At 42.8% G+C, this 13,494-nt stretch overlaps 1 protein-coding gene across 1 annotated transcript in view; it reads left to right on the top strand.

Annotated features, from left to right (window-relative positions):
* GRAMD1C (GRAM domain containing 1C) overlaps nucleotides 1-13,494 on the top strand; it is an 82,822-nt gene that overhangs the window by 45,749 nt on the left and 23,579 nt on the right. Inside the window, exons 6-8 of the mRNA XM_065418494.1 lie at nucleotides 1,027-1,107; nucleotides 10,961-11,079; nucleotides 12,323-12,446. Coding sequence (XP_065274566.1) covers nucleotides 1,027-1,107; nucleotides 10,961-11,079; nucleotides 12,323-12,446 — 324 coding nt within the window. The remainder of the gene's footprint in view (nucleotides 1-1,026; nucleotides 1,108-10,960; nucleotides 11,080-12,322; nucleotides 12,447-13,494) is intronic.

Below are 13,494 nucleotides of genomic sequence, written 5' to 3'. Positions count from 1 at the left end.
GCTGTAGCTTCTGGGTGAATTTCAAAGGGATTCCAAAGAGCAAGTTGCAATAGGTTAGCTTGCCCAATCTGGATTGGGATGGGAGTTGGCCCATCACCAGCTTTTCAGTAACCTTCTCTCACAGAAAAACAAAACTGTTAGGCCGAAAACAGGGTGACAGGTGCCTAGTATGAGTCTGATGTTTTTGAGGAAGGGTCCAGTCGGCTGCTTATTCAATATAGCTGACACTGAAGGGAGACCCTTGCAGTTCCATAGTGGGTCCCATGAGTCTTACTAGTTTTTACCTGCTGCGAAGGACATGATTCTATCCCTGTGCTGAACAGGTTACAAACTTTAAAAAATGGAATGAGTAACAGTGAATGACAAGGCAAAACACAAGAGAGCAGATTAGGTAAACCAGAGATTCTCAAACTTTTGTATTGGTGACCCATTTCACACAGCAAGCCTCTGAGTGCAACACCGCCTTATAAATTAAAAACACAGTTGTTTATATTAAACACTGTTATACATGCTGGAGGTGAAGCGAGGCTTGGGGGTAGAAGCTGACAGCTTGCGACCACCATGTAATAACTTCATGACCCCTCTGGTCACAAGCCCCAGTTTGAGAACCCCTGAGGTAAAGGATGATGTGCCAGGCCTTGGTGAGAAGCTTAGCAAGAAAAAATCATGCAAACAGTGGGTGTGAAGGAGGAGGGTGAGGGTACTGATAAGTGGAGACTGTTGCAAGCATAGAGGGATACATGAAGGTGCAAGTGGGAGAAAGAGGTTAAGGGAGCAGATAAATGATATACAGGACATTTTTTATACTGGAGTAAGTGCTTGCAAGTAGATGCCACAAAAAGCAACAAAAATGTTTTATATAATGTATAGACAGTGGGAATCTAGCCCTTTGTACAGGCTTCAGTAAGTGTCCTCAATAGCTGCATATCACATTGACTGCCTAGTTGTAGGTATTAATCCATTTCCCTGGGGCCATGATTTTGAGGGAATTCAATAAAGCAAGCTATCATCTTATCTTCCATACAGTTTTTCTTCACATCCTTCAGTGCTAGAGATAGAAGCTACCTCAGTATCTTCCGCTTATGGCAGAATGCACTGCTGGACAAGGTAAGGTTTTTTGTTTTTTGGGGGGAGGGGGGGAGAGTAATGTAGCTGATCAATACTATTAAAAAAAAAAAGGCTAAGGATCACTTTCTCTAGTGAGCACTAGACCTGCACTGGAGGCTAAATGATTTCAGAAACAGAGGTTTGGTTCTTCAAGTATTCCAATCAATAGTTGAAGTTGGGGTGGGGTGGAAGAAAGTATTGGTACTCTCCCAGGCTCCACTCACTTCAGATTCCAGAATGAGACTCCAGTCAAAGAAGATCTTCATAATATGATGATTCTTCTCTTCTTGCATTTACATTTAAAATGTTGTCATTATCTGCAAAGTTAATAACTCCGTTGGGATGGCAGAGCAGCTCACACCTCTTTTGGAGTTATTGTTTCAGGCTATCTGTAAACTCAGGCAGATATTACTGGATTGATTTATATTTGGTTCACATTTTTAAGGTCATCTTTGTGACCATAAGAGAGAGAGACACTTTTTTATGAATAGGCTTAGATTCTGGAAAACAAATTGGCATCATCTCAAGAAAAGTAAACTAGGTTGAACCCTCTGCCAACCAGCTCAATATGACCCCTGAGCTGAAAAGACACAACAAAGATGAAGGCTGAACTACATACAGGTGTGTTTTGGCAACTTCTGCTAGGTAGCTTGAGTCATATGGCAACTTGTGTACACTTAATCTGATGATTCTTCCTGAAAATGCAACGACATGTTTGTTGCAAAGAGTCAATGCAAATAACATGCTTCTCTGGATCTCTTTCCTATAACTCACAGTTCTCATTGTTTCAATATTTCAAAACAGAGGCAGCTAAGCACCAAGATACACAAATATAACATTGAAGGAGAATGTCCCCCAGAGACTTAAATCTGCTGCACTGTTTATATACATATCCTGCACATAATCTTAGCTAACTTAGAGTTAAGGTGGCTCAAACGTGTTTAAAAGAAATACAAACACTAAAATTCAAGGAAAACACCATTTAAGGTAACATTTAACTTCCAGATCAGCCACAAATCCACATCCCTTACAAACCGAATACTGTCACACTCATAACTCCATGTCAAACTCTTTTTCAATTCCAGCATCCAGTATAGACAACTACAATGTATCCACCCAATTCCTCACTATCTCCTATTCAAGTGCGCAACCTTCACTCCAACCTCATATTTTTCTTGTACTGTACACATTTTCTTGTAGATGTTACCACTACAGGAATGGGTATGGATACTGTATCTTAATCCAGCTCATCGTGGATAAAAATTGATGTTACTAATAATAAAAGGAGGCAGGGGCATGTGCAGGAATTTAAATTTCACTGTTTTTGGAGGGGCACATTCTGGGCCCCGTCCTGGGGCTGAAGGAGCTGTCAGCTCCCGCCCCGGGGCCGGAGGAGCTCTGTGCCCCAGTCAATTACTGGGGAGCCTGTGCCCCTGCTTGTCTCCCCTTGTGAATGCCTTGGGAGGGAGAAAAATGATTTTCACTTTGTCATGGTGGCTAGGGAAGCTGAATGAGGGGGAAGCCTATGGCATTAGAGAGCTATTGTGGCAATATTTTAAAAAATTATCTCTGTCATTACTCAAAAAGGGAGCATTTTGAAAATTTCCTCATCAAGTTAGTCAATATTTTAAAAAGTGTATGCTGTCTTAATGTAGAGTCACTATTGACCTATCCGTAATATAATAAATTTCACAGACACTGAAATGTATATTAGTAGCTTCACGTCCTATAGTCCCTTGGTGTCATAAATGTCCATTTGCATTTTGTTGAGGGAGAATCAGCAAAGCAAAATCTAATCAGGCATGTCATTAAAACCCTGAACAAACATAACAAAAGTGCTCCTGATTTCTAACAGAACAAGTATAACTTGTAATCAGGTTTCAGTTTCAACTCCTGCAAGTTTTCTTCCTTAGCAGTTTTGGATTTATTTTTCACTCTGAATTTTAGTTTAGTCAATTAGCTATTTTGAGCTTTCATAGAATCACAGGGTTGGAAGGGACCTCAGGAGGTCATCTAGTCCAACCCCCTGCTCAAAGCCGGACCAATCCCCAGACAGGTTTTTACCCCAGTTCCCTAAATGGCCCCCTCAAGGATTGAACTCGCAACTCTGGGTTTAGCAGGCCAATGCTATCCCTTCCCCCTTTGCTGGGTACAGAATTGCTCCTGAGTGCAATTACATTGCAGGAGGCAGAAGAGAGCTTTAGGGGTGTGGGATCAAGTAGCTAGAATTCCTCTTGATGTTTCCGAGGCATACATACCAGAGCAATAGCTCTGCCACCCTTGCAGCCAGCCAACTCCTCAATGCTGATGGGGGTATGTGGGGGAGTCTTTTCCTCACTCCCTTTTGAGCAGCTAGTGCTGTTGTAGAGAGCTAATTGGGAGCAGGGACTGCATTCTCCCAGACTAATTCTAGCCATCCTTGTGCAGGGGCACAAGGGAGTATGGGAGGGAGGGGAATTTGTTGTGCTTCTCCCTCCCTACTCCCCTGCACAACTGGCCAGAATCTATTAACTTTTATCTTGAAAGTCTGCAGAGATGCACAGAAAGGACGTCTGTTTAGTTTCTCATCCAAACTCCTATAATTGTGAAAAATGCATTCCGTGCTCATTCTGAAGTATCGTAGGGCAGTATCAATAGGGTTACCATTTGTCCGGATTCCCCCGGACATGTCCGGCTTTTTGAGCTAAAAATAGTGTCCGGGGGAAATTTGTAAATGTCCGGACTTCCCCCCCCATGCAGAGCGCGCGCCGCTAACAGGGCAGCCGGCCGGATGGTGCCATTTACATGGGGCTCCGACAGCCAGAGAGAGCCCCTCCTCCTCTCCCCTGCAGCAGAGATCACTCCCTCCCTGCATTCGCAGATCGCCTCCGGCAGTCTGGAGCTCCTCCCCCGCTCCCCAGAGTGCCGGGACGAACGGCTCAGGCCGTTCCTGAGCAAGCTCACAGAGACATTTATTTATTTATTTATTTATTTATTAGGCGAAGGCCAACAACAAGGGGGCCAGGGGGTCGGAGAAGGGACAGGGAGGTTCTGGAGGGGGCAGTCAAGAGACGGGGGGGGGGGTCGGGAGTTCGGGGGGGGCTTTCTGGGGGTGGGGTGTGGATAAGGTTTTGGGCAGTCAGGGTACAGGTAGGGGGTAGGGTGCTGGGGGGCATTTTGGGGGGGGTCCCAGGAGGGGGCAGTCAGGGGACAAGGAGCGGGGGGGGTGTTTGGGAGTTCTGGGGGGGGGCTGTCAGGTGGCAGGGGTGGGGAGAGGGATCGGAGCAGTCAGGGGACAGGGAGCAGAGGGGTTTAGATGGGTCGGGAGTTCTGGTGGGGGGCTGTCAGGGGGTGGAGAGTGGTTGGATGGGGCGTGGGAGTCCCAGGGGTCTGTCTGGGGGTGGGGGTATGGATAAGGGTTGGGGCAGTCAGGGTACAGGTAGGGGGTAGAGTCCTAGGGGGCCAGTTAGGATGGGAGGAGGGTCTCAGGCGGGGGCAGTCAGGGGACAAGAGGCAGGGAGGCTTAGGTAGGGGGTGGAGTTCTGGGGGGCAGTTAGAGGCAGGGGTCCCAGGAGGGGGCAGTCAGGGGACAAGGAGCGGGGGGAGTGTTGGGGGTTCTGAGGGGGGGAAGTGGGAGGGGCAGGGCGGGGCTAGGGCAGGATGGGGTGGGGCTAGGGCGGGGCTCCTCCCATCCTCTTTTTTGCTTGCTGAAATATGGTAACCCTAGTATCAAGAACCGCATGCTAGTGTTGGATTGTAACATGTGACCTCCTGGTCCCGAAGGAAGAACTATATTGTTTGAGCCATTCTTAAACATGTAATGTGTTAATATGAGAGAGTCATGAGTAAATTGCATGCATTTGTGTTCTCTTGACCCTTCCACCTGTACTTTGCCCACTAGTTCAGCTATACTTGAGATAACATCTAATGTTTCTGAGCTGCTTCAAACAGGTCCTAAAAGAACCACAAAACTGCCTGCCCCAAAAATAATTTTCTCCCTCCCAAAACTGCACTATCCTGAATCCTAGGACAGGCAGGATTTGATATTGGACCAGTGACCGGTTTAACATCCGTTATCAATTACCAGAGCTAGAAACAGAAGAGTTGAGAATATCTTCTTTCCAGCGGTGTAAGACTTTTGTTTCTAGATTTAGTAGATTTTGCAATATCAGCCCTTTAATACTGCAATGTTATGAATACGAAAACTATTTTATGGAGACTTTTTAAAATGCATTAGATATTTTCTTCTCCCGCACCGTGTACAGTTGGACTCGTACTAAGGCAGTCTGATTTGTGAGTTAGAGGGATATGAAAAATAGTATGATTCATCTTTTAAACTCTCTAGCACCTTTGCAAGTTGGTCTTCTAGTAAATTATGTCATAAAATAAATGATGATGTGGTATGTGGTCAAGATTTTATTAGAAGCAGAACTGGTTTCATCCCAGCTTTGAAATCTGTGGAAGAAAAATCCCGTATAGGATCAACATCTATATATAAAATGCAAGGTGGTATTGTTACTATGTAAAGCACAAAAACTTGCCTGCTATTAAACTGTAATAGACAAGTTACATAATTCAGCACTGAACAGATAAAGGTAGCAAGGACACTTTCTCTTTCAGTGTGGTTGGGCATAGGATGTCCTGCTTTTCCATTTAAAACTCATGCTGTGGCACATGCGTGTACTGACAGCAGTGAAAAGGTTAAATGAAGAGGCCTGATAAGAGAGCTGTGCTAGCAATGCAGGAATGTCATTAAAAAAGAAGGTTCTCTCATTGCAGTAAACAGTGGCTTAACCTGCTTTAAATGGAGCTATTAGTGACAAAAGCTGCAGCTTCTGAAGCCACTCCCTTGAGAAGCAGTGTGTTGGATTCAAGGCATTCTTTAATGTCTTTAGATATTTAAAATACTGCTTGAATGAATGGGCATTCTAAAACTCAAAATGAGTTTAAATAAGTCTGTCTCCAGCTGTCTCTTGCTGAACTTTAAGTGCAGTTTAATGTGTCTGGGAGAGGAAAGGAAAACCAGACTGTGTCTTTAACAAACCCTGCTTACCTACGCTTCCTTAGTGGGAGCGGCCTAGGAACCAGTCCGGAATCTAGCACAACTTCCAGTTCTGCAGGCAGACCAACCCCCTTGTGAACAGGTCTGATACTGCCAAGCAGGAAGTTACGGAGAAACAGGTTTGAAAGAACAGCACAGTCCATCTTCGACAAGGCAAAGATACGTCTTAATAAACAACAATGTAAGCAGCCTGCTTACCCCAGGAGTTTTGCCACTGTGTAGTGGAGTCGTCTTCATGTTGACAGCTCAAGGCCCATTGTGTCTTGATTAGAGCCAAACTAGCATGTGCTGGGAATTCTTCTTCTGAGTTTTTGGACTTGCTTGTTAGCCATGCGGCCCATTGGGTTCATCTGCTTCACAGAAAACTCAGCCCCTTGGGGTGAAATTACATGCTTCTGAATGCAGGAGAGTTCTACAGCCCCAGAAGCACAGGTTGCTGTCTTTTGGTGAGATCCTGTTTCCTGAGCATCAATATGAAGTTGGCTAAGTAGGTGAGGAGTTTGAGAATTGAAAATGTAAGGTTCTCCCCACTTTCTGTTGAAAGGGACACAGAGCAAATGTGATTAAAAACCATGCTTTCATAATCAGAAATCTGCTAGTAGCCTTAATAAATCAATAGTTGTTGAAGCTGAACATTTTAAAATAGAACTTCCAAATACATTCTGCATTTGTGGAAGTCTTAAGATATAATAGTAATATAAGAAAAATCAAGTGTGTGTGTGTGTGTGTGTGTGTATGTATATATGAAGGTGTGTGTGTGTGTGTGTGTGTGTGTGTGTATGTATATATGAAGGTGTGTGTGTGTGTGTGTGTGTATATATATATATATATATATATATATAGCTACATATTCGGGCTTGTGTGTTACCTTTTTTGTATCTTTAAATTGCTGTCACTATTGCAAAACCCTGCAATTTGAGTAAGCAGAAAAATGGTGTCTTTTTTTAAAATGTATTTAATGCACCGATATTTTGATTTTCACCGATAATGATTTTTCTTGTAAATTGTTCTTACGTTATTACTTCATTCATAATGTTTGATTCCATTGATCTATATGGATCATGGCTGATACACAGTTTCCAGCTTCTTTAGAGACCATTAATGACACTCTTCTTTCACATCCATAAACTACTTATGCCTTCTTTTCCACTTTTTTCGAGTTCTTTTAAGCAAGGAAAATGGACCTTGAGACTTGTTGTTTATTTTATGGATATGGATTTAAGTGTCCGGATCCTTTCTCTTTTTCTTACCCTTCTTGAGAATACCTGAGAGCACTTGAATAGGTCAAAGTGTGAATTTTATTGGTGGATGGGGAAATCTGGCTCAATTTCTTAACAATGAAATGAAAAACCTAGCACTGGATTTCTATAAAGGAGGTATCTGAGCACATTTCTAAGGGCTGGTCCACACTGGGGCGGGGGATCGATATAGGAAACGCAACTTCAGCTATGAGAATAGCGTAGCTGAAGTCGACGTTTCCTATATCGAACTAAAAGTACTTACTTCGGGTCCACGCGGTGCAGGCAGGCTCCCCCGTCGACAGCGCTTCCTCCTCTCGGCGAGCAGGAGTTCCGCAGTCGACGGGGGAGCGCTTCTGGGATCGATCTATCACGTCCAGATGAGACGCGATAAATCGATCCCAGAAGATCGATCTCTACCCGCCGAATTAGGCGGGTAGTGTGGACCAGCCCTTAGATTCCCTTCACCCTTCCCGAGAGTAATAGCCTTGTGTATTCATAAGAATAACCATACTGTCTCATATCAGTGGTCCGTCTAGTCCATTATCTTGTCTCTGGCAGCCGTCAGTACCAGATACCCGCGTCTGATGAAGTGGGTATTCACTGTTAGTCTTAACAGTGAATCTGTTAGTCTTAAAGGTGCCACAGGACTCTCTGTTGCTTTTTACCAGATAATAGTAACTTACTATTTAGGTACACCTCTACCCCGATATAACGCGACCCGATATAACACGAATTCAGATATAATGCGGTAAAGCAGCGCTACTGCGGGGGCGGGGCTGCACGCTCTGGTGGATCAAAGCAAGTTCAATATAACGCGGTTTCACCTATAATGTGGTAAGATTTTTTGGCTCCCGAGGACAGCGTTATATCAGGGTAGAGGTGTAGTTCTGTCCATCTGTAAAACTCAGTGTTTTACAGAAGTGTGTAAGCTTCATGCGGAAACTGAGGCACATATCTTTTACACAACTTACCCAAAGTCATAAGGGAGTCACTGGCAGAGCTGTGAAAAGAACCCAGATCTCCTAAGTTCTAATCTAGTGCCGTATCCTTTCGATCTTGAGAGGGAAGCAGACGGTTCTTCTGTTCTAAGAATGTCCAAGAAAACATTCATGACAAGTGAAGAAACACTGAAGTGTGGCCATTAATACATTAGTTGCATTTTAAACTGTGTATATTACTTTTCAAAACGTTGTATGCATATGATTTATTTGTAGCTGAGTGCTAACGGTATATGGGGTCTTTACAGAGCATGGGGCAGACAGGGTACAATGTTCAAAAGTGACTTAGGCACTTAGAAACCTAAATCAGACAATGAGACTTCAGCTCCTAAATCCCTTTGGACAAATGTGATGAGGAGTTTGAGTAAACAGGCACACTGAGGAAAGTTAATCTGAGTTAACTGGAGGTGTGAATTAAAGTGGATTAATTCAACCCTGTTCGGACACTTTTATTCAGAATTAGTGACCTTCATTAAGTTCAGTTTAAGTCACTTTGGAAGTGAATGAAGCTACACCGAATTAAGATCATGGTAATTCTGAATGTCATTTAAGCACTTTTGAAAAATTTACCCAAGGTGCCTGTCTTGATCTGTGTTTGTATTCTAGTATTTATTTGTATTGCAGTGTCACCTAGAGACTCATATCAGGCTCAGAGCCCTATGGTGCTAGGTGCTGTACGAACATATTAAAGGGACAGTTCCTGCCCTGAAGAGCTTGTGATTAAATACACTGTGATTTGTTATCAATAGTTTGCACAAGTACTACTTTGTCTGTGACCGATTACCAGCACCAGATGATGGGACTCAGTACCCAGTGCATTGTGGATGCTACCAGAAATAAATATTTATAAACAATAGAGACTGAGGATGCACAGTAAGTGGGCTTTGAGGAGCTATTTGAAAGAGGAGGGATGTGTTTTATTGCACTGGGATAAGGAAGCATTTCAGACATATGAGGGCAACACGTTGGGAAGGTGCAGGGATGAGTGGGAGTAAGGGAGTGGCTAGAGAGAGCCTTGGTATTTATGGACAGACTTATGAAACCATTTTTCTGCCACCTTTTGTGTTCAGTGATCACACCTCTATGCCCAGAAGCAGTTTAAGGATTTGGGGATTTTCAAATCACTCCTTCAAACAAGCTTTTCGCTGTGCATCCTCAAAGCTATTACTAGAAACAAATAGCAGTATTATTATTTAGTACAGTGATAGTGTGCTGATCTATTGGATCTGCTACCCTAACCTGTGCTAATCTTTCATAAAGTGACACTTGTCTGATTTTTGTTCTTGGCGATTTCTATTAGATTAGACTGTAAACTCTTTGAAGGGATTGTCTCCTATGCTGTGTTTCCACCGTGCCTCATACAAGAAGGCTTAGATCCTGATTGGGACCTGTAGGCATTACTTGAATCCAAACAACAAATAATAGTAGTAGTTCCTAGAATGTAAGCAAATTAGTGAAAGGCAGCTTGCCTGCTTTATGTTCTCTAGAGTGCCCAGTTCAACGTAGGCGGTCTCATAGAACTAACACAACCTTGTGTGTGTGTAAAATATGAATTTAAAAGGGATAGTTGTCCAAATAAGCTGTATGGTTTGTGTACTATGGTGAATTCTAGTGCATCATAGGCATTGACTGCTTACTCCTTACATCTCCCCTATGAGGTTGGTAAGTGTGATCATCCTCATTTTTCAGATGGGGAAATTGAGGCATGGAGAGAAGTGAGTTGATAAAGGCTACCGAGGTAGTCTGTTTAGAGCAGGGATTTGAATGTAGCAGTCCCTTGTGCTTAGTCACTGACTAGACCAGGGTTCTCAAACTGGGGGTCGGGACTCCTCAGGGGGTCGCGAGGTTATTACATGGGGGGTCGTGAGCTGTCAGCCTCCACCCCAAACCCTGCTTTGCCTCCAGCATTTATAATGGTGTTAAATATATAAAAAAGTGTTTTTAATTTATAAGGGGGGGGTCGCACTCAGAGGCTTGCTGTGTGAAAGGGGTCACCAGTACAATAGTTTGAGAGCCACTGGACTAGACCATTCCACCTCTCGAGCTGCTGAACTGTCTTGTTATTCAGCGAAGAAGCCAGCTGAGCTGCATGCAATTTGGCTGGGAGGGAATTTGTGACACCCCACTGTCATCAGTGGCAGCCTGAACGACGAGGCTCAAGTCAAGGGACTGTGACTTTATAGTTTTCACGAGCCCTAAAGGGCAGCTCTGGGCAGCTGTTTGGGGGTTGGGGTGGAGGGGTGGAATGGGAGTAACCTGTGATATTAAGGAAAAACCAGTCATGACTTTTCAGCTCTAGTGATCAGTTTATATTGGGTTATGTTATCAAACCTGTTTTGGCTAGAAGATTAGCTATTTAAAAATGGAAGCTGAGAGTCTCCTTTATATTTCTAAGGAGGGCTACCAAGTGCAGTGGGGTCTAAAATGGGTGCTGTTTGTTAGGCAAGAAGCTTTCTTAAAAATAACAGGGAAGGATCCAGATATATCTGGGATCAAATAATCTGTTTGTGAACAGGTAGAAGAAGTAGCTCTTCACTGCAGCTTTTGACCAACAATGTGCTTTCTCTTTTCAGAGACTGACCAAACAGGAGTTCTGGCAACTGGTACAACAGAGCTATGGCTCTGAGCTGGGCCTGAACAGTGAGGAGATGGAGAGCTTTTACTCCTCCTCTGAAGACAATGGACAATCTAGGTAAGAAGATACTACGGATACTTATCTTTTATGGAAATAGAAAACTGTTTCCACAACTCTGTCTTAAAATCCTCCTTCAAAATTGCCTCCATTACTGGCACTAATCTGTACGCATTTTAGCAGCCTTAGCAAAGGGGCTAAAGTACTGACTAGGCATAAAGACTCGATTGCCTTCACTCTATTGTAGGTTGAGCAGAACTGAGACCCCCTTAGTGTGGAGAAGTATGAGGAAGCTCGTGTTTCCATAGCTTTTCCTGGTTCTGTTCAGGTAAAGGAATCTAGGAATTATGTATGTCATATTTTAAAAAAATCCCATATTGTATTACTAATGCCACTTTAGATTGGGGATTCTCAATCTTCCCCATGCTAGAATCTAGTCAGGCCCATCATGCTAGTAAGCAGGATATTGCTGAGGGATTATGACCCTCTGCTACCTTTTCATGAACCCCAGGTTGAGACCCTCTGTCTTAGATTATTAAAACTGAAACACTTAAAACTGCTGCTTTATTTTTCACCATTTTACAGTTGGTTAATTATTATTATTATTGGCCAATGAAAGTGGATTTATCAGTGTCTCTTTCTGGTTCTGATACAGTTTATTTGACTCCTTCAAATGACCTGGAGCAAAATTGTTAATTTTCAGCTTTACTCTTTAAACAATGTGGTTTTAATTTTCTACATGCCCTTAGATGGGCACATCTTATAAAAGTGAACAAAAATTAATGAATGCACTAACACTTAGTGCAGTTGTGTTTTGAATGAAAATGCTGAGGAAATGTGTATATCCCAAAAAAAGCCCCTTCCTGTTTTTTTTTTAATGTTTCATAGTATAATCTTCAAACTATTTTGACATAGGATGCTAGAGGGATGGGTGTAAGAAAAATGCCTGTTATAATAATAATTAAAAGGACAAAACTTTTCATTTTGAGGCCTAAGATACTTTTATCTCCCTACCATCCACAACATTAACTTTCTCCCTTGGTTCACCATAGCCTTGATTTATTAACTTTCCAGACACACTGCTAAACCAGGGTTTTCTCACGGGCACTTGGGGACAGGGTAGCTTGATGGGTTAATGAACTGGATGTGGGATGACTGAGCTGGCAGTCTTATGTGACAATTCAATTAATGGTTTGTAGTGCATGTTTTTAAATTAAATAAATCTCCAAAAGTATGAGTTTGGTGCCATAAATGCTAAGAAATTAAATTAACACTGTCTTTATTATCTTTTTGCTTTGGACAGATCCAGCATTTGTGATGACTCTGGAGACAGAGATGAAAAATTACCCAAAGCAATCCGTGAAATTCATGAACCCATCATTCAGATAGTAGAGGCAGAGCCATTCCATGGAAACACACTGACAGGAGTAAGTATTTAGAAAGCCTCTCTTGCTGTACTTAACAAATACAAATGTGTAAATCCTACATCCTTAAGTGTGTGTATGTGAGGATACTCCTTCTCCTACCTATGAAGGATGTGAAGATGAGGACAGTTTAGAAGATTTTAGCATCTGGAGATGAATGGGTTAAGGTCAGTTATTCATCTTTCAGTGTTTTAAGACTTTTGCCCTGCTGGCTGCTAGCATTCACATGAAATGGTAGTTCTGATCACTTTTGAATTTCTTTTACTTAAATGATACATTATTATTTATTGGCAGTGTGATCAAGTGGATAGGGAACTGGGTCGGGAGTGGGGAGCTCCTGGCGTCCCATTCCCTGTTCAGCCATTGACTCACCATGTGACTTTGGACAAGTCACTGCAACTCTTTGTGACTGCGTTTCTTTATCTGTACAAAGAGGATAATTCTATTTATCCATCTTTATAGAGCACTTTAAGATCTACAAATGAAAAGTGCTCCATAAAACCTCTTATTGTCTTTTTTCCATTTCTATGTTCAGACCCACTTGCCTGATATTTTTGTTCCAGATTAGAATCTCCTCACACTTCCCTATAATTATTCTAGGTTTTGTTAAAAGAACTGAGCTTAGAGGGAGGATTGGACTACTGGGGGAACAGACTGACCTAGAGATTGGAGTGTGTGGGATAAGTTAGACCTACCTAGGCTTTAAGTAAGACAAGGTGTGTGTATAGGCTTTGTAGTTTTAGCCCTTTTCTCAGAATGCTATGTTCCTATGGATAAGTAATACTCTGAAAGAAACTATTCTGAGTCCCTGCATTGTACTGGTCACAGCTCAAAAAGGGAGGTCTCTTACACTGCTAAATGCATTTGGGCCTGCTGAGGAATCATGTATGGTGAACAGGTGCTGTAGCCTAGGGTGGGAGAACCGTGGGATTCCACCCTGAGAGGAGTGGAGGTGCAGGACCTGTCATTTGAAAGCGTGTGCTCAATGGAGACCTAACAAGGGGAAAAGTTACAGCTAACCCTGTAACAATGAAAGTGCCTTTGAAAATCT

The sequence above is a fragment of the Emys orbicularis genome, chromosome 1, assembly GCF_028017835.1.
Source record: "Emys orbicularis isolate rEmyOrb1 chromosome 1, rEmyOrb1.hap1, whole genome shotgun sequence".
In the NCBI taxonomy this organism is placed as follows: Eukaryota; Metazoa; Chordata; order Testudines; family Emydidae; genus Emys; species Emys orbicularis.
The sequence above is the reverse complement of the archived record's forward strand: the minus strand, read 5'-3'. Positions and strand labels throughout refer to the sequence as shown.